The sequence below is a fragment of the Polistes dominula genome, unplaced genomic scaffold (genome assembly GCF_049000335.1).
Source record: "Polistes dominula isolate Pdom_NZ unplaced genomic scaffold, Pdom_raw_medaka contig_73, whole genome shotgun sequence".
Lineage (NCBI taxonomy): Eukaryota > Metazoa > Arthropoda > Insecta > Hymenoptera > Vespidae > Polistes > Polistes dominula.
In genome coordinates this window covers 1,803,345-1,828,724 of record NW_028300951.1, presented here as the reverse complement: position 1 = coordinate 1,828,724, position 25,380 = coordinate 1,803,345, and the positions used below count along the sequence as shown (strand labels likewise).

The window sequence follows — 25,380 nt, the reverse complement described above, 5'->3', positions numbered from 1 at the left end:
CTGGAATTTTTGCGTGGGTGGCAATATCTAAGATCAATGCCATAGTTTCTGTGGGTAAATTGGCATCGATGACGATAATGCTAGCTTCTTCCAATTGCTTTTGGTATTTTTTTATTAAATCGGTATCAATTGCAGCGAATGCATCCATTTCGCCAACATAGAAGCAACATTCACCTTTAGCATCGATTATCGCGGTGCAACTATAATAAAAAAAAAACAAACAAACAAACAAAAATATTTATTAATAATTTAAAACATTCCAACTAATAATGTTAATATTCTAATCACATTATATCTTATCAAAGTTTTATTAAATAAAATTTAAAAAAAAACAAACAAAAAAGGATAAGAAAAATCGTCTAACACCACCACACACAACCACCACCACCACCACCACTATCATCATTACACAATGATTAAATTGTTTTAAATAATTTACGTAATTAGTTAAATAAAATTCATACGTTTTGTTAAATTTTACTATATAACATATCTACATAAATTATATATTGTCAAGAAAGTTTGTATTTAATTGTAAACAAAATCTGTATGAACTTTTACGAGCCAACCACCTTCTTCTCTAAATGCATTTATCAAATTCCAATATTTTAAAGATAATATAAAAAAGAAAAAAAAAATGTATAAGAAAATAAACATACTTAGCCGTGGATATATTGGAGGAATGTTCCAAGGTCCCACCACCACCCTTCAAACTGTGGAATATAGCAGTCCCAGGCTCGTCATTGCCAACGACGGAAATAAAGCGCGTATTGTAGGCACCTAGTTTGATCAAAGCGTCGGCTAAGTTACGGCCGACACCACCACAACTTTTTCGACCCTGGCCTGCGTGCATTCTACCATCCAACTGAAATATTATTCCGTTCGATTGAATCAAATAAATGAAAAGAAAAAATCAATCAAATGAAATGAAATGAAAAGGAAAAAAATAGAAAGAGAAAGAAAAAGAAAAAGAGAGAAGTAATGAAAGTAAAAAATAAAAACAAAATATTTATGTTAATAATCTTCAAGTTAAATATGGGTATTGTTGTAATTAATTTTAAATTCAAAACGATTAATCGATCTATCGATCTTATTAAAAATATTAGCGGGTTGTTAATAGACAATGAGAATATTAGTAATTAAAAGATAATGAACAATAGTTTATCACGTTAAAAATATTAATATAATATAATATAATATATTGTAAGATAATAATTTGATATATTTTTATATTATTATTTATTATATTATTTATTTTTAAATTATAATAATTATTATACCTAATAAGAAAGATCATAAAATGCATCTTGAAACATTTAACAACAACAACAACAACAACAAAATATATAAAATCTCTATTAGAAATATTTCCATCAAATATTATTTTAGTTTAGTAGAGGGGATTGGTTAAAAATTGATGATAGGTAAAAGATGAGACGTTTTAAATGAGAATTTGTAGAATAAGTTGAGAAGAGGAAGAAGAAGAAGAAAAAAAAACGATAAAAAGACAAGCCGACTTGGACACGGTGTGCAACGTTTTAACAGGATGAAATAGAAAGAGAGAGAGAAAGAGAGAGAGATAGAAGAGCGCAAGCTCTGGGTGGCTGGCTTTGGTCTTTTCTCCACCCTCGCAGTGCTTTCTTGTGGTGCTTCGGCGCCGAGTAGGGTAAAGCTAACGGTGGTGGTGGTGGTGGTGGTGGTGGTGGTGGTTGAAAGCAGTCGTGGTGGTGGTAGTGGTGATGTCCATCACGTTTTAAAGACAAAGAGAAAGAGAGAAAGAGAGACTCCCATATCGTAAGAGAGTATTCCGTGTCAGTCCGGTTGCCTACCTCGGGCGCTGCTGAGAGCCACCCTCGCTCGTGTGGCGGACTCGCGTCCTCCCCTTCACCCCTTTTTCTCGCACTCGTTCGTTCTCTATCTATCTATCTATCTATCTATCTATCTTTCTCTTTCTCTTTCTCTATATGTTTCTCTCGCGCGCGCAGAGAAACCCAAAGCCGCTCGTTTATATCTTCCACTGGCAAGCGGTAGCAGTAGGCAGCCAGTATCAGCAGTAGCACACCAGTCTCAGCACCAATCAGTAGTGAAATCGTGCGCGTCTTCCTTCTCTCTACATTTTTTCTCTATCTCTCTCTCTCTCTCGAGTGTTTTTTCAGTTCCTTTTAATCTCTCTCTCTCTCTCTCTCCTCTCCTCTCCTTTCCTCTCTTTTTCCTTTTCCTCTCATTTTTTTTCTTTTACTCTCATTTTTTCCTTTTCTTTTTATTCTTTCCATTTTTCTCCGTTACTCTTTCTCTCATTCTGTCTGTCTGTCTGTCTGTCTGTTTGTCTTTTAATCTTTCAATCAAAAGAAGAATTTCGTACTTACCAAAAAAAAAGAAAAAAGAAAAAAAACATTTAAACACAATCCACCCCGTTTTTTAGTTTTTTTTTTTTTGGTCATTTTTCAACAAAAAAAATTTGTTTTTTTCTTACCCCCCCCCCTGCCCAAACCCACCAATCAATCCCCTTCCTCTCCCCTCGTTTATTTATTATCCTTCATGTGTGTATGCTGCTAAATACGACAGCACAGTTCTTTTTAGTGGTGGAGATAGGAAAAGGATTTATCCGAGTGAATTGTCAAATATAATATTAAACATCGTAGAAAAATAAGTGTTAATATACATACTCGACATGTTATACGATTGTTCTAACCAGTGTTCAAAAGATAATAATAATAATAATATTATTATTATTATTAATAATAATAATAAAACGACGATTATTACGAGGAGAAGGAGGATAAGAACTGTTAGGAGGACAACAAATGATATTAAGATAAACGAAGATCGTAAGATTGTTGTTGTCTCATCTAAAGGATTTAAGGAAAAGGTTCTTTTAGGTAATTGTAGTAGAAAAAGGTACGAACGACGTTAAGAAAAAAAAAAAAAATAAAGGGGGTTTTGTTCAAAGAATTTTAACGCTGCTGACAAAAAAAAGTTCCTCTTTCCTCCTCCTCCTACTCCTCCTCCTCCTCCTCTTTTTCGTCGTCGTTTATTTTTTCGAGAGAGAAAGAGAGTGACAGTGAGTGAGACAAAGAGAAAAAAAAACACACACACAAATCAAACAAACAAACAAACAAATAGAAAAACAAAAGTGGTGACGAATGATTAACAAAACTACGCAAACATCAGAGATCAGCTCACCCCCAAACCCTTTAACCAACCCCCAGGTCTATCTTGAATTGGCATGAACGCCGTGAAAAATTTTGACGAACATTACGTGAACAACGATAACGTTTATCTAAACGTCAACAACAATAAAAACAACAACAATAATAATAACGATATTAATAAGAAGAAGAAGAAGAAGAACAACAACAACTGCAACTGCAACTGTAGCAACTGTAGCAACAGCAGCAACAGCAGCAGCAGCAGCAGTAACAGGATTAAGAATAAAATTAAGAAAAAGGACAATAAAAAAATCGGTTACCGGGAAGAATTTAGCGGCAATGCTCATCATAGACGTTACCTGACGAGCGCACTTGTGCGTAAGAGCAAGTTCGCGATTCTGGTTATCGACGCTCGATGATCTAACTGTCAAAAGCGTCAACAACCCGTTGGCTGTTGTCACCAAAGACTATATTCATCGTCATCGTTGTCGTCGTCGTCGTCGTCGTCGTCGTCGTCGTCGTCGTCGTCGTAGTCGTCGTCGTCATCGACCTCATCACGGCGAACAACCCTCACACACACGCTCCTGCGCGCCATTTTTTTTGCAGATCATCCTTCTACTCTTCTAATACTTTATTTTATTAAGGTTAGTAATAATAACAATAATAATAATAAATAATAATAATAATAATAATAATAATAGTTAATATTTTTTCAATAATTATTATTATTATTATTATTTATTTTTCATATTTGATGTATCCTTGCTACCATCACTGTCATCACCAACATCACCACCACCACCACCACCTTGGTTTGTTCACTTCTGATATCATTTTTTATTCATTAATATTATTTGGCGTATCCTTGCTACCATCATAACCATCATCACTACCACCTGATTCGTTCACTTAGGATACCATTATTTTTATTCATCCATCCATCCATCTATCCATTTATCTATTTATCTGTCTGTCTGTCTGTCTATCTTTGTCCTTCTCTCGTTACGCGCCCTCTCCCGTCTATCCGTCATTTTTCTTCTTTTTTTTTCTCTCTCTCTCTCTACGTACACGCCGGATCGATCTGAAGCCGATCGATAGTCGAGGGTGAGTGGGAGGGAAGGCTTTTGGTATCACAGCGAGGATATCACGTGTGTGTCTCGAGATCCAATGCACAGGATGATGATGATGATGATAATAATGATGATGATGATGAGAATCATTCTTATTCGGTACCTTTATTTTGGTCCTTGTACAACCCTCATCCCTGTTTTGTGGATTAAAATGAAGAAAAAAGTATTTTTTTCTACCCTTGTTACAATTCATTTCTTCATTGTGTCGAGGGAGACAGACATTGGGCTTATTATGATTAAAGTCAAAAATAAATGATGGGGATAATTGTAGGGTGAAAAATAGGGGGTTAGGTGGATTAGGAGGAGGAGGAGGAGGAGGAAAAGGAGGAGGAAGAAATCGGCCGCAAACTCCTTCGGGAAAGATGGAAGGATGGAATTGGGGGTGGGAGTTGAAGGGGGAGGATTACATAACGCTAGTCAGTTTCTTGGTTTTTTTTTATTTTATTTCTATTTCTCATTGGTTTCTATCATCATCATCATCATCATCACTACCACCATCATCATCATCATCATCATCATCATTATTATCAATATTATTTTTTGTTCTTTTTTTAATTGAACAAAATTCTTTTGAACGTTCGTCCCTCGGACTGTGACAAACATTCGCATCGACGGCTAATTAAAAGCTACTCGCCTCATGGACTACTTCTCTCTTTCCCTTTCCCCATTTCTCTCGTTTCTCGATGAAGGAATTTAATTAAAAAAAAAAAAAAAAAAAAAAAAAAAAAACATATACACACATAGAAAGTATATATAGAGAAAAAAGGAGAGAAGAAGAGGGTTGGTACCAGGGGGTTGGTCTCGCGACCGTGGCATACGCCGTCGTTTAATTCATCGTACAAGGTCAAGTTTTCTTTTTTTTTTTCTTTTTTTCTATTTTTTATTGTCCAGTCGCACGACACACACACACACGCATATATACATCGTGAGACTGAAAAATAAAGATAGTAAGTAAGAAATAATTAAAGAATAATAAAAAAAAGTTAAAAGTCAAATAAATAAATGGAAACATTGATAACCAATGTTTTATGTTTTGATAAAACATTGAACTCGTTTCATTGAAAAATTGTATAAATATTAAATAAATAAAAAATAATATATAATAGTAATATATATATATATATATAAAATATATAATATTATAAAAAATATATTATAATATTTTATTATAACTATTATAATATTTTTATAATTTATATATATACATATATATAAAATATTATTAAATATAATTACAACAAAAATTAATTATATATATATATATATATATATATATATATATATATATATATATATATTTAGAATTTAGAATATTAGAATATTAGAATATTAAAATAATAAAATAGTTTTTATATTTAAAACATATAGAAAAAAAAAAATAGAAACATGAATAACAAATTTAATATCTTTTAATAAAACATTAAACCTATTATTGAAAAATCATAGAAAATATAAGATATAAAATAAAATAAAAAATAATAAACACATATACACATACATATATATATATATATATATATAATATATTAGTACTGTATATGATATTGGGTGGACATTGACACCAAGTTGCAGAGAGGAGACCAGCAGAAGGAGGACATTGACTGATCCCCGAGAATCCCGTTCATGAATTTTGATTCTTACTTATACAAGGTGTATTTAGAAACGATAGGATAGATTGACTAGAAACAGCACCACCTTTACCTCCTACACCTCCTCCCACCCACCCCGTGTTCTTCCCCTTTCCCACTCTTTCCTCTTCGTACACTTTATCGAAGAGTATGAAGCAAGCAAGCAAGCAAGCAAGCAAGCACGCGCGCGGAGGGCTCAAAACGATCGATGGACCCTTAACCATTCTTCCGTGTTATCGTTACGCGAACCCCCTCCCTTCCTCCCTCCCTCCTTCCCACTCTTTATCCACCCTTCCCCCCATCTTCTATGACCATCTCTAACCATCAGCTTTATTCCACGAACGATGCGCCAAAGTGCACGCTTTCCAAGCACGTCACCCCAACAACGTGCACACGTTTCCTCTTCATCCCCTTACCTATACCTTTCCACCCCCTTCCTCACTCATTTCCTCTTTTCTCTTTTCTTCTCTTTTCATTCCTTTCTTCGATCCAACCCCTAGTACTCTATTTTCTTCTTTCTTTTCCTTTTTTCTTCTATTTTTTTTTGTTCTTTTATGATTCCCCTAATCACTACTCACTTTTATTTCTTTCCTTCATGTGTATTTTTTCTTATCCCCCTCCTCCAAGCACTCAGGTGGTGATACCTGAGTGCTTTTCTTTAGAGGGGGGATATTTTTTTTTTTGAACTAGTTTTCATGTTTTAAATACCTCTATCATGTCATGTCATATCTCAGTGTAGTGTCATTACTTTTTTTTTAATCTCCCCCACTCCTTTATTTGGATGATGTGATACCTAACCTAAATGTTTCTTTCGGAATATTTTTTTTGTAATTAGCTTTCATATTTTAAATACTTCTTAGTCATGTCATCCATTTTTTTTTTAATTCCCCCCACTACTTTACTTAGATGGTGATACCTAACCCAAATGTTTCTTTCGGAATAATTTTTTTGTAATTAGCTTTCATATTTTAAATACTTCTTAGTCATGTCATCCATTTTTTTTTTAATACTCTCCACTTCTGTACTTAGGTGATGATACCTAACCTAAATGTTTCTTTTGGAATAATTTTTTTTTAAACAGTTTTCATATTTTAAATACTTCTTAGTCATGTCATCCATTTTTTTTTTAATTCCCCCCACTCCTGTACTTAGGTGATAATACCTAACCTAAATGTTTCTTTTGTTTCACATTTTTTTTTTTTTGAAATTTTTTTTGTAATCAGCTTTCATATTTTAAATACCTCTTCATCGTGTCATCCATTTTCTTAAATTCCTCCCACTCCTGTACTTGGGTGGTGATACCTAACCTAAATGTTTCTTTCGGAATATTTTGTTTGTAATCAGCTTTCATATTTTTTAAATACTTCTTAGTCATGTCATCCATTTTTTTTTAATTTCCCCCACTCCTGTACTTAGGTGATAATACCTAACCTAAATGTTTCTTATTGTTTCGTACTTTTTTTGTTGAAATTTGTTTGTTTGTTTGTTTTTTTTAACAGTTTTTATGTTTTAAATACTTTTCACAGTCATTTCGTCCCCTTTTTTTTCTAGTTACCCTTTCTTACATATGTTAATGATTACATTATTTCTTTTTTTTCCTTTTACATCGTTTGCTATAATTTTCTATCCTAACCATTTGTTTTGTCAAGAAACGAAATATAACGCCTTAAGTTAAGATTCGGAGGATAAGAATAAGAAGAGAAATAAGAAGAATAATAAGGAAAAGGGATCGATAATAGAATTGCCTATTACACACGCTACTAACGTATAACTGTCTGAGAGAAAAAAAATAAGGGAGTAATATAAATTCGGCGCAAAAACTTATTGTTCGATGTTGTCATCTTTATTAAATATTATATTCGAAGAAATTTTGCAAATTGTCAAATTAAACTTTATACGTATCTTATCATACTTATTTTCCTTTTTTTTCTTTTTATACTTCTATTAGGTTGTCGTCGTTGTGAATGTTAACGTACTTGATATTATTCTTTTCTTTAAGTTGTTTGTCTTTTATTTTTTTTATTTTTTACTCCGTTCATAATATTCATAAGACAAATAATATATCAAAAAAAAAAAATGATAAACTAAATCGTTTAATCAATTTTAAATTTGATACTTTGCAATATGAACCATAATTGGATACCATATATTCGTTCAATGTTTTTTCTATTAACAAAAAAAAAGAAACAAGAAAAAAAGCAAATAAAAAAAAAAATCATAGTCAATGATAGTTTGATTTATAAAATGGAATATCAAAACGTTTGACGATAAATTTAAAACGTGTGTATAAATTGCAATTAAAGGTGTGTAAATTCCCCCTTTTTTTTTTTTTAAACATCAATGCACTTCAAATACTTATTTATATAAAATATATACAACACAATGGATCATTCTACACACAAACACACTCACACACACATACATATATATATTTGTTTAATTACGTTTAAACATAAAACATTTTTGATATTTTCTCTTTTTATGATAATTTATGTGAAATGGCCGAATCTGGTTATGATTTTCAATACATACACATACACATATATGTATTTATATATAATGTAAGTATATATATATATATAGGTAGTTTTTCTCGCGATCGATAGCTTTGAAAAAGACTCTCTTTTTATTTTCTATTTTTTTTTTCCTAACCACACACACACACACACACACATACATACATACATACATACATATACACACACATACTGCACCAAGCACACACGTACGATCACGATCGTTCAGTACGATACACTTTTCACGCGCGTGGGCGTGTATATCTCATCCAGATGGCGAATATAACCCGGGTTTGATATAGGAAAATGTGCATCGCTCGCACATATGGTCTTCTATCCTCTATCCTCCTCCTCCTCCTCCTCCTCCTCCTCCTTCTTCTCCCTGTCCTCCCTTCTCTCCCCATCCCCTCAGTATATATACGAAGAATATTATGTATTTCGATCGAAGTTACTGTCCTGAAAATGTACTTCTACTACTACTACTATTACTACTACTACTATTACTACTACTTAGACTCATTAGTCTAATAAATCTATCAAGGATATTTTATTTTTGTTTTTAGTTTGTTTTTTTTTTAATTCTTATTAATCGACGATTTAATTTGTTTTTATTTTTTTTATTTTTTTAAATTTATTCGTTTGAATTTAAATTTGGAAAGCGACATTTTACTTTTACGACTATTATATATATATATATATATATATATATATATATAATATTTTATTATTATATATATTAGTAAATATTTACTAATATATTACTATTATTCTAATATTATAATAAAATATATAATAATAATATAATATATATTTATTATTATGAATATATTTATTTAATTTATCTATGTTTATTATTTAATATATTTATTTATATATATTATATTATTATTAATTTTATATTTTATTTTATTTTAATATTATTACTTTATTATTTATATATTATATATATTAATTTAATATAAATTATAGTAATAAAATTATAGTATATATAGTATAGTATATAATATAATTAATTATAGTATATATAGTTAATATAAACTAATTATAGTATATATATAGTTGGATTGACGAATCGGTCAATGTAAATCAATCGATATTACACGACCCAAGGTGAAACGTAACGATTCCTCTTCTTCTTCTTCAACTTCTTCTTCTTCTACTTCTTCTTATTTTCTTCTTCCATTTTACCTCTTCTCTCAATATCTTTTATCTTATATATAGAGAGAAAGAGAACATTTTCCCTCTCTCGATATTGCATTACTACTACTACTACTACTACCACCACAAAAGACGAACGACTTTATACATAGACTATTCTCTTAGACACACACTAAAAAGAACCAATTTGATGACAGACACAACGAAGAGACAGTAACAGTTTGAAATCAAAGACAAAGAGAAAGAAAGAAAGAAAGAAAGAAAGAGAAAGATATAGTTCGTCTTACGTTAAGGGGCTAGTATGAATCGTGGTACGATTTATGACGTTCTACGAAAGGTCAAACGATTCTCCATTTTGTCCACCTGGTTGGAGGATAAATGACCTAAAGGAGGAGAACTCCTTTCCCTCGATCGGCTTGGTTGGTTGCTTGGTTGGTTGCTTGGTTGCTTGCTTGGTTGCTTGGTTGGTTGTCTGCTAGACGATATACCTCTTTGTTCTTCTACCCTAACCCTACTCTTACTCTTACCCTTACTCTTACCCTTACCCTTACCCTTACCCCTTTTCCTTTCAACTCTGTAGTACCATGTGTAATGATACCTCGACTATAGTCAGACAACTGGTCAGTTATTCATACGATAAATGTCGAATACGGAATCCAGAATGAGAAACCTTCCTCCTATAGGATGTTGTCAACGATTTATCATTGACTTAACGTTTAAACAATAACTGTCTTACACCCCTTTCATCATCTCACCTCCTCTCCACCACCCTTCAGTCTTCAACGTTCAAAACGTGTCCAAATTTCTCAAGTGTTTTTTTTTTTTTATTTGGTTTCATCTTTTGCGTAAAAAAAAAAAAAAATAAAAATAAGAGAGAGAAAAAAAATGGTGAGAAATATTCGGTAGAAGAATACCCCTGTAACCTTTTTATTTATTTTTTTTAATCGCTAGTCACGTACGATAGGGGAATTTTTATTTCTAGGTTCTTTTTTCTTTTTCTTTTTCTTTTTCTTTATACTTTTACCTTATCGTTGATGATGTTTTAGTTTTCAACTCTTGTTTTTTTTTTTTTTTTTTTTTTTTTTTTTAGTTGTTTTTTATCATCTAACATTTTCGATTCGCAAACTCGAGGAAAGTATTCCATTAAATATTATATAAAGAGATTCGTTCGTTTTATATATATATTTATTATATTATTTATATATTTATTATTTAATATATATATATATATATATATATATATATATATATATATATATATATTATTAAAATAATTAATAATATATATTATACATATAATATATTTTATTTAATATATTATATATAATTATTATTATTATTTAATTATAATATATATATATATATATAATATAATATAATAAATTCAATATAAATATAATAAATATAATATAATTAATTTAATATAATTAATATAATAAATATAATATAATATATATTTATATTTATAGAATTATATAAAATATTATATGTATTATATAATTATATAATATTATATATATATACAATATTTAGTTATTGTTATAGTTAGTATATAGTATATATATATATATAGTTTTATTTATAGTTAGTTATAATTATTTAGTTTTATTATTTAATATATATATATATATATATATATATATATATATATATATATATTATATATATATATATAAAATATATTTATAAATTATATTTGTAATTTATATTATATTTATTTATATATATAGTATATTATATATTTATCGAAAAAATATAAATATTCCTGAGAAATTAGTAAAAATAATACGTTAAAAAGTTATAAGTTTACGAAAAAAAAATTCTCTTCTTAAACTACAATTTAGAATTTAGATCAATCTTGTTAAACAAAAAAGAAAAAAGGTGATACTATACATGTAAAAACATAATTGGTATCATCATTTTAGAGTATCATTATTTTAGTATACTTTTAAATTTATAAAAACGTTTGATTGATATGTATGTATCGACAATACGATTGATAACGTGTGTGTGTGTGTGTGTGTGTGTGTGTGTGTGTGTGTGTGTGTGTGTGTGTGTGTATAGTCATTGCAGTTGTAGATTTCATCATCAAATTTATTACTTAATCGAGTTACTTATTTTTCTTCTTCTTCTTTTTCTTCTTTTTCTTTTTCTTCTTTTTCATACTTTATCTTATATTTTATTTCTCTTTGAATATCAAGCACCATACACGAGGAGAAGAGAATGGTACTAATCAACTCGTAGGTGTTAGTCTCTTTAATTTAAAAATAATAAAAGAAGAAGAAGAAGAAGAAGAAGTAGAAGTAGAAGAAAAAGAAAAAAAAAAAGAAACGACACCCCTATCGAACTCCTCCTTGACTCTCTTTTAAGTTCTCTTCTTCCACTTATACACGTTTGAAATATAAAAGAAAAAGGGTGGAAAGTTCGTTCTCTCGCTAAATTCAAAAGGGTGTAGTATATAATAGTGTGTACTTAAACATATACATATATATATATATACATACATACATACATACATTCGTTTGATATTTTCTTCTGTCTTATTTATGTCAAAATGATAATCTTTCGAAAATAAACTAACCCTTTTGATTATCTTTTCATTTTTTTTTATCTTTTAAAAGAAATCTACTTAAAAGAAAAACAATAATAATAATAATAATAATAATAATAACAAAATTAGTAACAAATTCCCATTAAGATTTCTACTTACCCAATTAGATTTACATTTTAAATTTTTATTATTTTACTTATGCATATATAAATTAATCCTTTTGCTATCTTTTAATTATCTTTTTCCTTATTTCTCTTGAAACATAAATAACCTAAAATTATTTTTTCTAAAAAAAACATAAAAAAATAGAAAAAGATATTTGTAACCTTAAAAGCTTAAAATTTATAAAATTATAATGCTGTACCACCTATCGTATTGGGATCTCTGGCTGAGGCGTGGCGTAGAAATTCGACCTATCTACTATAATTTTGAATTTAACCACCAGATAGCGTATTCAAGTTCTAGAGATCCCACGTAGCCTATGGATTCGACCTGTCTACTCTAATTTTGAATTTAGCCACCAGATAGCGTATTCAAGTTCTAGAGATCCCACGTAGCCTAGGAATTCGACCTGTCTACTCTAATTTTGAACTTAGCCACCAGATAGCGTATTCAAGTTCTAGAGATCCCACGTAGCCTAGGAATTCGACCTGTCTACTCTAATTTTGAATTTAGCCACCAGATAGCGTATTCAAGTTCTAGAGATCCCACGTAGCCTATGAATTCGACCTGTCTACTCTAATTTTGAATTTAGCCACCAGATAGCGTATTCAAGTTCTAGAGATCCCACGTAGCCTATGAATTCGACCTGTCTACTCTAATTTTGAATTTAGCCACCAGATAGCGTATTCAAGTGCTAGAAATCCCAATAATACTAACAGAATCAAAGGACTAAGATAACCTTAAATAATATATCCTTAAATTGACAATAAAAAAATGATAAATAACTAAATAAACTACTTTATTTTTCTAGTTTAAGAAAATCAAGTGAAATAAATCAATTTTTATTTAGATCTGTCGTAAGATTTTTCTTATCCAATTACATTTACATTTCAAATTCTTATTTTATTTTACATACGTGTGTGTGTGTGTGTGTGTGTGTGTGTGTGTGTCGCGTGAGTTTACGTATCTTACGATTACAGAAAGTAAATATGGATTCGTAATAAGGACGAAAGGAGAAGTTTATGAATCGTTAAGTTGGAAGGGAAAGCGTTTTCATAAGACTGGGAACACGTGACAGGGATAATTTACAGTAGTAACCCCCTACCCCATCATCCCCTTTACTCGTCCCTTTTCCTACATCTTAGTGGACGACAATAGAATATCATAATATAGTAACCGCATATATACAGTAATAATAATAGTAGTAATAATAGTAGACTTCTTGGTATTTGTTGGGGAGTATAAAAAAAAAAAATAAGAAAATGTGTACTTCGTGTTTGAGATTAGATATTCGTGCGACAAAAGGGATGAAAAGGGAAAAGGGGAGGGTTAAGGAAACGGGTAATAAAAAAAGAATAATAATAACGGGTTATTATTCTTATTTTAAGAATCTAATTTACGTGTTTAGAGAAGAGTGGATTTATTATTCGAAATAACTGTATTTTTGTAATAATATCAAATGAAGAAAGGAAAAATATTTGATTAATATGATACTTGATAGTTTGCCAAAAATACACGTTTGGTGAGAGGGTCAAAACAAATGTAAACACACACGTGTGTGTGTGTGTATGTGTGAGCTGGTGATAGGTTTTATCTTGTTACTTTAAATCATTATTTGTTACATTATTGAAACTTTGATTTGAAATCTTTTATATGTTTGTATATTAATATAATACTATTATATTTATATAATATTATTATTATAATATATTAATTAATAGATTATTACTATAGTGTACTATAATTAATATTATATTACTAATATAGTATTGTTACTAATTATATTATAATAGTATAATTACTAATAATACAGTATAATATAATATAATATATAATAGTAAATAATATAGTAATAATATAGTATAAGTAAAATTACTAATTATACTATATTAATATATTAATATAGTACCTATATAACAATATTATTTTAACATTACTATTATTATTACTATTATTATTAATTTTAAAAATAAAAAGTGAGAGAGAGAATATAAATTTCATTCATAACATTCATTTGGATGCACATAAATGCATTTATATGTCAATTATTCCATTGTCCCCCTAAACTTAAGTACTTCAAAACTTTTCCAATTGTTCTTACAAATCTTCTTCATTATCAAAAATTTATTTAAAAAAAAAAAAGGGAAAAGATTAGCGAATTAATAAGATTTCATTTTTGTTTGTTTGCAGATATCAACTTTTTACGTTAGATCAAGAAACAATTATCGTGCAAGTATCATCGTCATAATTATCGTCAGCAGCAGCATCATCAACAGAAGCAGTAACATCAGTGATAACAGCAAGTGTTTTTGAAAGGACAATAATTTTTCATTGAAAACAAATTTGACAATGAACAAGGAACCATCGTGTTGGGGTAGAGGGTGCCTCGCGTGACACACGTCTTTCCTCGTTTCATTTTCAACAGGAGACGAAGTGTCCTGGTCTCGTTCGACCACCGCTTCGTCTCCTTCTTCTTCTTCTTCTTCTCTTCTTCTTCCTTTTCTTATTCTACTATTTCTATAATTATTATTATTATTTGTTTTTTTTATTCATATTTTTTCATTTCCACTTATTCTTATTTTCATCGTCATTATCTTCATCGTCAAGAAAAAAAAAAGAATTGATCATTTATTATTTTCATTTTATTTTCTTTCAATTTGTTATCCTTAACGTTGGATAAGCAACAATAAGCACCTTACAAGACGAGGATAAGCGTACCAGGGTGGGACGATTAGTATGACGGTGATGCTGCTGCAACGTTCGGTCACCCCGCAGTCGACGCACCGCCAAAAGACAGCGAAGGAGGACGACTGCAGTATCAAACCGCCATTTATTTTTTTGTTGGACGATCGTCATCAACAGGAGCATAGACGATTTACTGAATCCTCCATCATCACGACCACTAATAATAATAATAATAATAATAATAACAATAATATCATCAATAATTTCAACAACAACAACAACTACGAAAACAGTTACACTCCTACGACCAATAACAATAATAATATTAATAATAATAACAATAATAATAATAATAATAATAATATTAATAATAATTACGAAAGCGAGAAAAAAAGTACAACAATAGTGAAGAGGAGCGTACGTAGGAGCAGCGGAAGCCGCGAATACGCGCTCGAGGAGGCCCCGATTTCGGTGACGTCTTCGCAAAGACGCACCGCCATTGGCCAGGAGGTCGCAATGCGATATTATCGGATTTGGATTTACGCCTGTAACGGGGTATTGTTCATCAGCGCGGCAGCATTTGCCGCGGTAGTATCCATGTCTATAATATTTACCGGTGATCCTAGAAGACACGTGATACCTGGCGTACCAAGGGCCTTCGATCCTACGGCACTTTATGCTTATCTAGCATTGGGCACACAATTGGGACTAGTACAATTACTTGGTTGCGTTGCCGTTAAAAAATTAAACGCTAAATTGTTACACGTATATTGGGTATTACTTTTGGTACTGTTATTAGGTGACATCGTTATTGGTATCGTTTGGGTCTTCCGTTCCAAAGAAATGAACAACCAATTGAAGCCCACCCTAAGCCTACGATTACAGGTTAGATTTATTTTATACATCTTATGATATATTCTTATATTAAGCTTCATTATTATTATTATTAAGGTTCATTAGTTTAATTTTTGTTACCTAAAGATATGCGTAATTGATTGTTTTATTTCTTATTCTTTTTGTTTTTGCTTAAATTTAATTTGGTAATAGTAATTTAATAAAAAAAATGGCGTCATTCTAATATTGGCTTGTCCGAAAAGTTCGTGCCAATTTTGACGGAAAATAGAAATTTAAGTTTTTTTTGGGTATATATATATATATTATTTATTAAATTATATATAAGAGCCATTTTGTTCCACAACCTTTCTCCATCTTTAAAGATAACTTACAAAATTTCGTCCTTCCAGAAACTTTTCAGGTTTTTTAGCAAAAGAACTTCATGCCATCTACTGTAAATCGGCACGAACTTTCCAGACAATCCAATATTTATGTTTCCTTTTTTTTTTTTTTAGATTAAATCGGATTTGTTTTCATTTGACTCTTTCAATTCTATCTGAGCGCATATATGCGCTTATTCTAACATCATAATATTCGATAATATTCTAGTAACAACAAGTTAAACACAAAATTAAATGAAAATTCGTCATTTGAAATAATCCAATTGTAAATTCAAGATGAACATAACCTAACTTGGCTACCCTTTCTTTTTATTCCTCAACATTTGAGTTTAATTTTCTTACCCTTTAGTTGCTTGCTTGCTCGACTAGTTTTGATTCAAGTTAGAAGAGAAAAAAAGATCACGTTCGCTGACGTTGTCGACCTAATGCGAAAGTACTTAAATACGTGACGCGAAAAACAATGTTAAGATCGTACTACAGTTCAATGATAATTAGAATAGGATTGTTGGGGGATAGTAGTGGTGGTGTAGAGGTTAGGTTAATGGTTCGTTTAATTCGTTCATTTTATCCTTGTCTTTATTCCCATCTTTCTTTCTTTCAATTCTTTTCATAGTTTTTGAACCGAATCATTTCTTTGAATTATCCTCGATGTAATTATTATTTACCCCCTATCCCACCTAACCTTCTACCTTTTTCATTTTAACCTTCTTGAATATTTGCTTGCTTGTTTGCATTTGTGCTGACTTTTTGTTTTTGTATAATAAAATAAAAAGAATTAACTGAAAGAAACTATAAAGGGCATCAGATATATATATATATATGTTATTGAAATTTGTGTAATAAAAAAAGAAGGGAGGAAAAAAAAGGTAAAAATCGATACTATTGGGAGAATTTTATTGTAGGAGAAGTAACGGTTAACTTCTCCCCTCTATTTTCAATGGGACCATTTAATCTAGACCGTAGTAAAACTCTTCTATAGAAGATTTATCACGTTCACTGGATAAAAAGATACACGTTAGTACTAGCCCCCTATATGGGTTTATATACAATATATATATATATATAATTATATTAGGTTATATATTAATTAATAATATAAAATATATCATAATATATTTACATATATTTTACCTTTATATATATTTATATATATACTTTATCTACAAATATAGGTTATGTATTATATAGCCTATATTAGGTTATATAATGCATAATATAACCTATATAACTATATTAGATGTGTTATATATTAATTTTATCTATTAATATAGGTTTATATTAATTAATAATATAAAATATATTATAATATATATATATTAATATATATTTTACCTATTAATATAGGTTATATATTATATAACCTAATATAGGCTATACAATATATAATATAACCTCTCTAAACTATATGAATATAGGTTATATATTATATAGACTATATTAGGTTATATACTATATAATATATAGCCTATATTAGGTTGTATAATATATAATATAACCTATAAACTATATTAATATATAAAATATAATAAATAATATAATATTAATAATACAAATATAATATATAACCTATAATATATTAATTTATATAATAAATATAACCTAATTTATAGGTTATACATAGAATATATGTATATATTTTATACAGTTAATAATTTCTAAATATACAATATGTATATTATATATAATATATTAAATTAATATATTATATTATAATATATATATATATATATATTTTTTTTGTTCAATATATAAATAATAATTTTGTTAACACTTATAGAAATATTATAGGTTAGGATTTTGTCAAGATTACACATTGATTATTATAAACTATGGTATATAATATAATTTTTTATTATAAATATTCATAGAATTATTATATCAATCTTTATAATACTGATCAATCATACATTGATTCATTTCTTTTTTTTATTAACTTTTTTTTTCTTCAAATGTTATACAATCAAAAATGGTTGGAAAAAAAAAGTATTGACCCGATAAATAAGAAAACTTCACGCGTAGGAGAAATTTGTTCTTAACGTCATCGTTATATTTTCAAGCATTTTTCTTCTTTTTTTTTTTTTTTTTTTTTTTTTAACGAATGAAGGATACTTATATCCTTTAAAATTTATATCCAAATCCTTGAAGAAATTTTCTTTTCTCTCATAGGATATATATCTTTGTTCTCGGTATAAGTCTGTTCCTAGTAAATGCGATTAAATATTTGATTTTAAACGATTTCTATTTTTCTTTCGTGAAAAAAACAAAAAAGAAAATAAAAGTAGTTTTTTCTTTCCCCCCCCCCCAAGAAAATATAAGGTAAAATAAGGTAAAGGAATAAAGCAAAGAAAAAGAAACCCAAAAAAAAAAAAAATGGAAACAGACAAAAAGTACGAAAAAGAATGTACCTATCTACACACACATACACACACATATATACACACAGACACACATTGCTGACAAGGATGTATTTTTATCCGCGAAACAGTTTTATATCCCCCATAGATAAAAAAAAAAAAAGAAAAAAACATCGAGAGGATTACAATAGCTGAGAGAAAAATATATCCAATCGATAAAAGTTTATCCTTTAAAAGATGAAGATGAAGATGAAGATGAAGATGAAGTAATAGTAGTAGTGGTAGATAAAAAAAATAATATTTTTTCTTTTAATCTTCCCACACAACTATAAAGAAACATACACCACAAATAGGAACGTTGTTAAACCCCCACTCACCCCTATAAGTTTATAAAACAATCCTCTCATTAATAATCTTTGTATAAAGAAACACAAAACGAAGTTTTTGAAAAAAATTTAGGTTAGGTTAGGATCAATTAAAACGTAGGACTTTGAAATTTGTTAGTCTAAAATACTGGTAACCAATCACCACCATTTTTCATAGTTTACCCTCACTCACCTCCATAAGTTCATAAAACAATCTTTTTGTTATTAATCTTTGTATAAAGAAACACAAAACGAAGTTTTTGGAAAAAATTTAGGTTAGGTTAGGATCGATTAAAACGTAGGACTTTGAAATTTGTTAGTCTAAAATACTGGTAACCAATCACCACCATTTTTCATAGTTTACCCTCACTCACCCCCATAAGTTCATAAAACAATCTGTTTATTATTTATCTTTGTATAAAGAAACACAAAACGAAGTTTTTGGAAAAAATTTAGGTTAGGTTAGGATCGATTAAAACGTAGGACTTTGAAATTTGTTAGTCTAAAATACTGGTAACCAATCACCACCATTTTTCATAGTTTACCCTCACTCACCTCCATAAGTTCATAAAACAATCTGTTTATTATTTATCTTTGTATAAAGAAACACAAAACGAAGTTTTTGGAAAAAATTTAGGTTAGGTTAGGATCAATTAAAACGTAGGACTTTGAAATTTAGTTAGTCTACAATACTGGTAACCAACTACCACCGTTATCATGGTTTACCACTACCACCACCATTGGTGTAAAAGGACGGGTTGGATTGATATACGATTCTCTTTGAACATTGGATTGATATATGGTTGAGATAGACTACTTCTTGTAGGACATTAACCCTTGAAATTCGGTCAGGTATAAACCAAACCTTTTAGGTTAGGTTAGTAACTTACTTACTATATTTACTTGCCAAATATTCTTAATGTTCTTCCTTTTTTTTCAAATAATTTTATTAGACGAATATATAAGATGGTTGTTAAACATTTGTTTTATTTTTTATTACGTGACGCGTTAACTACAATAATCAAAACACGTAATACTAGAGTCAATCTTCGAATAATATAATTCGATATATACGTAAATTTTAGGTTAGATTAGGTTAGTAACTAAGTTGCCATATTTACTTGCCAAATATTCTTCCTTTTTTTCAAATAATATTTTATTGGACGAATATTTAAAAAGATTGTTACATTTTTGTTCTATTTTTTTTCTTTTTTACGTGACGCGTTAACTACGGTAATCAAAACACATAATACTTGAGTCAATCTTCGAATAATACTCGGGGAAAAATTTCAAATGCTTAAAAAAAGCTAAACAAAACATTGTATAATTTTTATACATTATACTTTAATCGTCCGAGATTTTCTAGAATCAAAAGTAGATTTTAAATATAATACGAGTAATATTATTCAAGAGGGTGTGTCGAAAAGACAAAATGTAAATATTTTCCTCGCAAGTTTGTCAATAAAAGTATAACTCTATGTTAATGGTCGGGGTAGTTTGTTTTAGGGAATTAAAAATGGACGACTTGTAAAGCTGGTGTCGATAAGAAGGCTTTTATGGTGGTGTTGAGATATTCAGATTTAGTAGTCTTACAATGATGTATACACTGATTACAATAACAATAACAATAATAATAATAGTAGAACAGAACAATAAATATAAAAACGTTGAATGAAACTTAAAAAAACAAATAAAAACTTTATTACATAATTACATAACCTCAAATTAATATCATGGTTTACTTTCAAGATTATTAAGATAATAAAGTTCAAAAAAAAAGATAAATTAATACTTTGCAACATTTATCGAACTCTTAAAGTGAATACAATATTATAAAAAAAAATAAATAAAACATTGTTACATAATTACATAACCTCAAATTAATATCATTACAATTTACTTTTGAGATTATTAAGATAATAAGTTTAAAAAAAAATACAGAATACTTTGCAATGTTTATCAAACTCTTCAAGCGATTACAATATTACCGTTGAACCGTTGTTGAGATAAGAATAGTAAAGATATATTATTCTTTTGCCAGTGGCACCATTATGTTGGCATCCATTTTGTCATTACACGTTGGGAAAATGGCTTTTCTTTGGTAGAAACCGAATCAACGCCACCGAGAAGAAAAATTCCAGAACAATTCTAAAACACTACTACTATTACAATTTCACTACTACTACTACTACTACTACTATTACTATTACTATTATTATTATTTTCCTATTTTCTCTAGTTATTTAAGAATTATATATATATATAGATATATATGTGTATATTCAAGACCGAAAAACATAGAAAGATACACACATATACACAAAACAAATACCAACTAACCCAACCACCCACACAACAATCTCACCACTACCACGATCATCATCACTATTTTCTAGATACTAATACATAAGCATTTGTATTCGTCACAATGTTGCTCATACATAAGAAATGAATAATGCTCGACGTTGGTTGGCTGCAGTTGGCTGACCCAACACAAAGCTTCATTCTCATGCCACTTTACGCGTTATCTCGTTCTTCTATCTTTTCTCGAATGATTCCGGTGTAAATGGGTAAAACAGAGGAGAAGCTTTGAGGCCGAAGAATTACAACCCACCCCCGTTCTCTCTCCACCACCACCACCCCTCTTCTTTCTTTAAAATGTCATCGGAGAAAATGTGTCGCGCGTGTTTCTGAATTTGTACTAAAACATTTTTTTACAATGCTACGTTGTTGTATTCGTCGTACTAGTAAGATTTATATTTTTCACACGTTTCACAAAAGAAATTATTTATATATATATATATATATATATATATATAAACTTTTAGGGGTACTTTTTAAAAGTTTGTGCTTTTTTTAAATGAATATTTATTTGACTTGTATGTAATGTAATTTTATTTACTTGAGAAAGTTGCATGGTTTGATACAACACAAAATGAATGCATGGTAAACTTTTTTCCTTCATCTTAATGTAACTATATATATGTATATATATAATAACTTAATTATAGGGTTATTATTATTATATATATATATATAGGAATCCTAATAATATAAACCCTAATATCTATATATTAGGGTGTAGTTATATATTAATATTTAAATTAAATAATATAAAATTAATAAAACAAATAAATAATAAAATAATTAAATTAAATTAAAATTTAAATTAAATAAAACCTATAATTAGGTTATTATATATATATATATATATATATATATATATATATATATTAAATAATTAGGATTTATATTATATTAGGGTTTATATTATTAGGGTTAATATATATATTAGGGTATAGTTAAATTAATATTTATAAATAAAATTAAATAAAATTAATATAAAATAAATAACATAAAATAAAATATATAAATAATACATAAATTAATTAATTTAATATTTCAATAAAATTGAAATTTATAAATTAAATAAAAGTCTATATATATATATATATATTATTATATATTAATTACATATATAAATATTTATATATATTATACATGCATTCTTTCTTTTATTTACTGTAAAAAAAATAATCCTTTAAGACAATTCACAAATTATATATATATAGATGTATATAAATGAAATTCGATCGTTTACTAATACAAGTCAAAACCTTTTCATTGAAATCGAATAATGACACGTTATACTACTATATATATACAATATATATATATATATGTATTAGAAGAGGTTAGTTGAAAGAGATACCTGTTGAAAATATCCGGAGAAAATCTTTTTACACACTATGTGTATGTGTGTATATAATATACCTCTTCTATTTCCAATTGTTAAAACGCGTTTTGGTAATGGTCCAAGAAAATAACACTACAACGGAGTGTCGTTATCTTTAATTTGTCCCTATTTAGAAATAATATGAAAGTATTAAAGTATGAAAGTATGAAAAAGTAAGAGAAACAATGATTATCTCATTCTCCTGGGAAATATCAGAAAAAGAAACAAAGTTTTAGTTTTACAAGTTTCGTTTTTTTGTTTTTTTTTCTTATAAACATATTCTTTTATTATTATTTTATTATTATTATTATTATTATTAGTAGTAGTAGTAGTAGAGAATGCTGTTTTAATATTAAAATTTAAATGTTAAGTATTATTATTAAAATTTAAAATAATAAAATATTATTTTATTAGAAAAATTTCTAATGTTTCTTTTCTTTTTCATAATTAGTCCCAAAAATATGTTGAAGACGATAAAATATATTCCCCTTTCATTTTTTTTTTTTTATTATTTTATTATTTTTTTTACTATTTTACCATAAATTTACGTTTTACCCTCGTGTGTAATATCAACATCGTCCACGTATAATATACTTACACACACACATTTATACATTACATACATATATACAGAAGACCATTTCAAATATGTATACGAACTTTTTTTTTCAATTCTTTTTTTTCTATTCTTTTTTTCTTTATTTTTATTTTAGTATAACGTAGTCACCTTTGAAGTTAGGTCCACGTATTTTGAAACACCCTTTATATATATATATATATATATATAACTTATACTCAAGTTAGCAACCGATATTTCATTCGGATAAAATGTAGGTCGCGAACATTTCTAACTGCACGTTTATTGCACATTACGTACATTCGTCCTTGAAGATGATTTTACGTTCAGATTCGGTAAAGAAAAATCTTACGATGGTTGAGGCTTGAGGGTTGAGGCTGTGGGGGTGGTATGATATAAAATGCACGCCACTAATACTGGGTATCGTAATCCACTTTACTTTCAAGCATCATCGTGACAGTCATAATTTACCATATGTAATACTTACCCCCACACACATATATATATATATATATATATATATATATAAATTTATTTTTGAATATATTTTATCTTATATATAAATAATGATGATAACAATGTGAAAAAAAGAACAACAACAAACAAGATAAGAGAAAATGAAGATTATTTTGAGCAAACGAGTTGTTGGGTTCTCGCATCTGTTTCACGGTATTCCCTGTTTCTCTATTCTTGTTACACATGTACACGTGCATATATTAACACACATACATATGTATATGTATACATATATATATATATATATGTACATAAATAAATTGCATTTGAGAAGAGAGAGAATATGCGTGTGTGTACCATATGTGTGTGACATGCGTTTGCATTACGACCACGCGATACGAACTGTTATATACTGATACATATATGTATATGTATATATGTATATATATACTTGTGCATTTACATTAGAGTAGATCCTACGTTTCCTGCATAGATCGATCAATGTGTGACATCTAACCTATCGTAAATTTCTCTCTCTCTCTCTCTCTCTCTCTTTCTTTCTTTCTTTATGTTCTTTATGTTTTATGTATTATGTTGTATTTTATTTCCGTCATTTTGTTTTTTCTTTTTCTTTTTCTTTTTATTACTACATTTGGTTTAAAAATAAATTATTACACTATTAAAATCTGTGATACTGTTTTATAGTGTAAAATAAAATGTTAACTCAAATTTGTACGTTAATTAATTTTGAATTATGGTAATGATTAATATATATTATATATTTGTATGTTGAATCAAATATATATTATATTTTATATTATTTATTTAAATATATATATATATTAGTTTTTATTATTTTTAAAGTCATAAAATTTTAATAATTTTTGGTTCCCTAAGAAAAAAAAAAATAGGTATATATTATATTAGATATGTTATAAATATATATTGTAATGTACAATATATATTTATATATGTTTAATCAAATATATTAAATTTTATATTATTTTGTATTATTTTTAAAACCGCTAAATTTTTATAATTTATTGCTTTCTAATAAAGTACATATATTATAAATATATATTGTAATGTAAAGCATATATTTGTATATTAACTGAAACATATTATATTTTATATTATTTTTTTAAATATATATTATTTTATATTATTTTGTATTATTTTTAAAGCTACCAACTTTCTATAATATATTTGCTCCCTAATAAAGTATATATTAGATATATTATAAATTTATATTGTAATGTAAAGCATATATTTGTATATATTAACTTAAACATATTATATTTTATATTATTTTTTTTTTTAAACATATATTATCCAACATTATGTTTCCTAGATAAAACTTTATATAATTATTATCTTCCTAATAAGTAATATATCAAATTATGCAAAATAATGTCTCAAGTATGCAAAACACTTGACACAACCACATATATACATCACATTTTATATAATTTATATCTTCAATTAAGTATTATTATTCAATATTATTATTCCTAGATAAAACTTTATATAATTATTATCTTTCTAATAAGTAATATATCAAATTATGCAAAATAATGTCTCAAGTATGCAAAACACTTGACACAACCACATATATACATCACATTTTATATCATTTATATCTTCAATTAAGTATTATTATTCAATATTATTATTCCTA

At 28.0% G+C, this 25,380-nt stretch overlaps 2 protein-coding genes across 4 annotated transcripts in view; one reads left to right on the top strand and one right to left on the bottom strand.

Moving 5' to 3' along the window:
• LOC107070071 (uncharacterized) overlaps positions 1-25,380 on the bottom strand; it is a 61,946-nt gene that overhangs the window by 3,470 nt on the left and 33,096 nt on the right. For both annotated transcript variants that reach the window (XM_015327927.2, XM_089171992.1), the window contains 2 exons: positions 660-865; positions 1-200 (listed from right to left, as the gene is read on the bottom strand). In XM_015327927.2, coding sequence (XP_015183413.2) covers positions 1-200; positions 660-865 — 406 coding nt within the window. The remainder of the gene's footprint in view (positions 201-659; positions 866-25,380) is intronic.
• The window catches only part of LOC107070072 (uncharacterized), a 46,980-nt gene continuing 22,889 nt past the window's right edge, over positions 1,290-25,380 (top strand). The window contains exons 1-3 of one of the 2 annotated variants that reach the window (XM_089171994.1): positions 1,290-2,091; positions 3,210-3,793; positions 14,485-15,864. In XM_089171994.1, coding sequence (XP_089028120.1) covers positions 15,031-15,864 — 834 coding nt within the window. In that variant the 5' untranslated portion in view covers positions 1,290-2,091; positions 3,210-3,793; positions 14,485-15,030. Of the gene's footprint in view, positions 2,092-2,904; positions 3,794-14,484; positions 15,865-25,380 lie in introns of those variants that run through there. The other variant, XM_089171993.1, reaches the window with a different exon arrangement.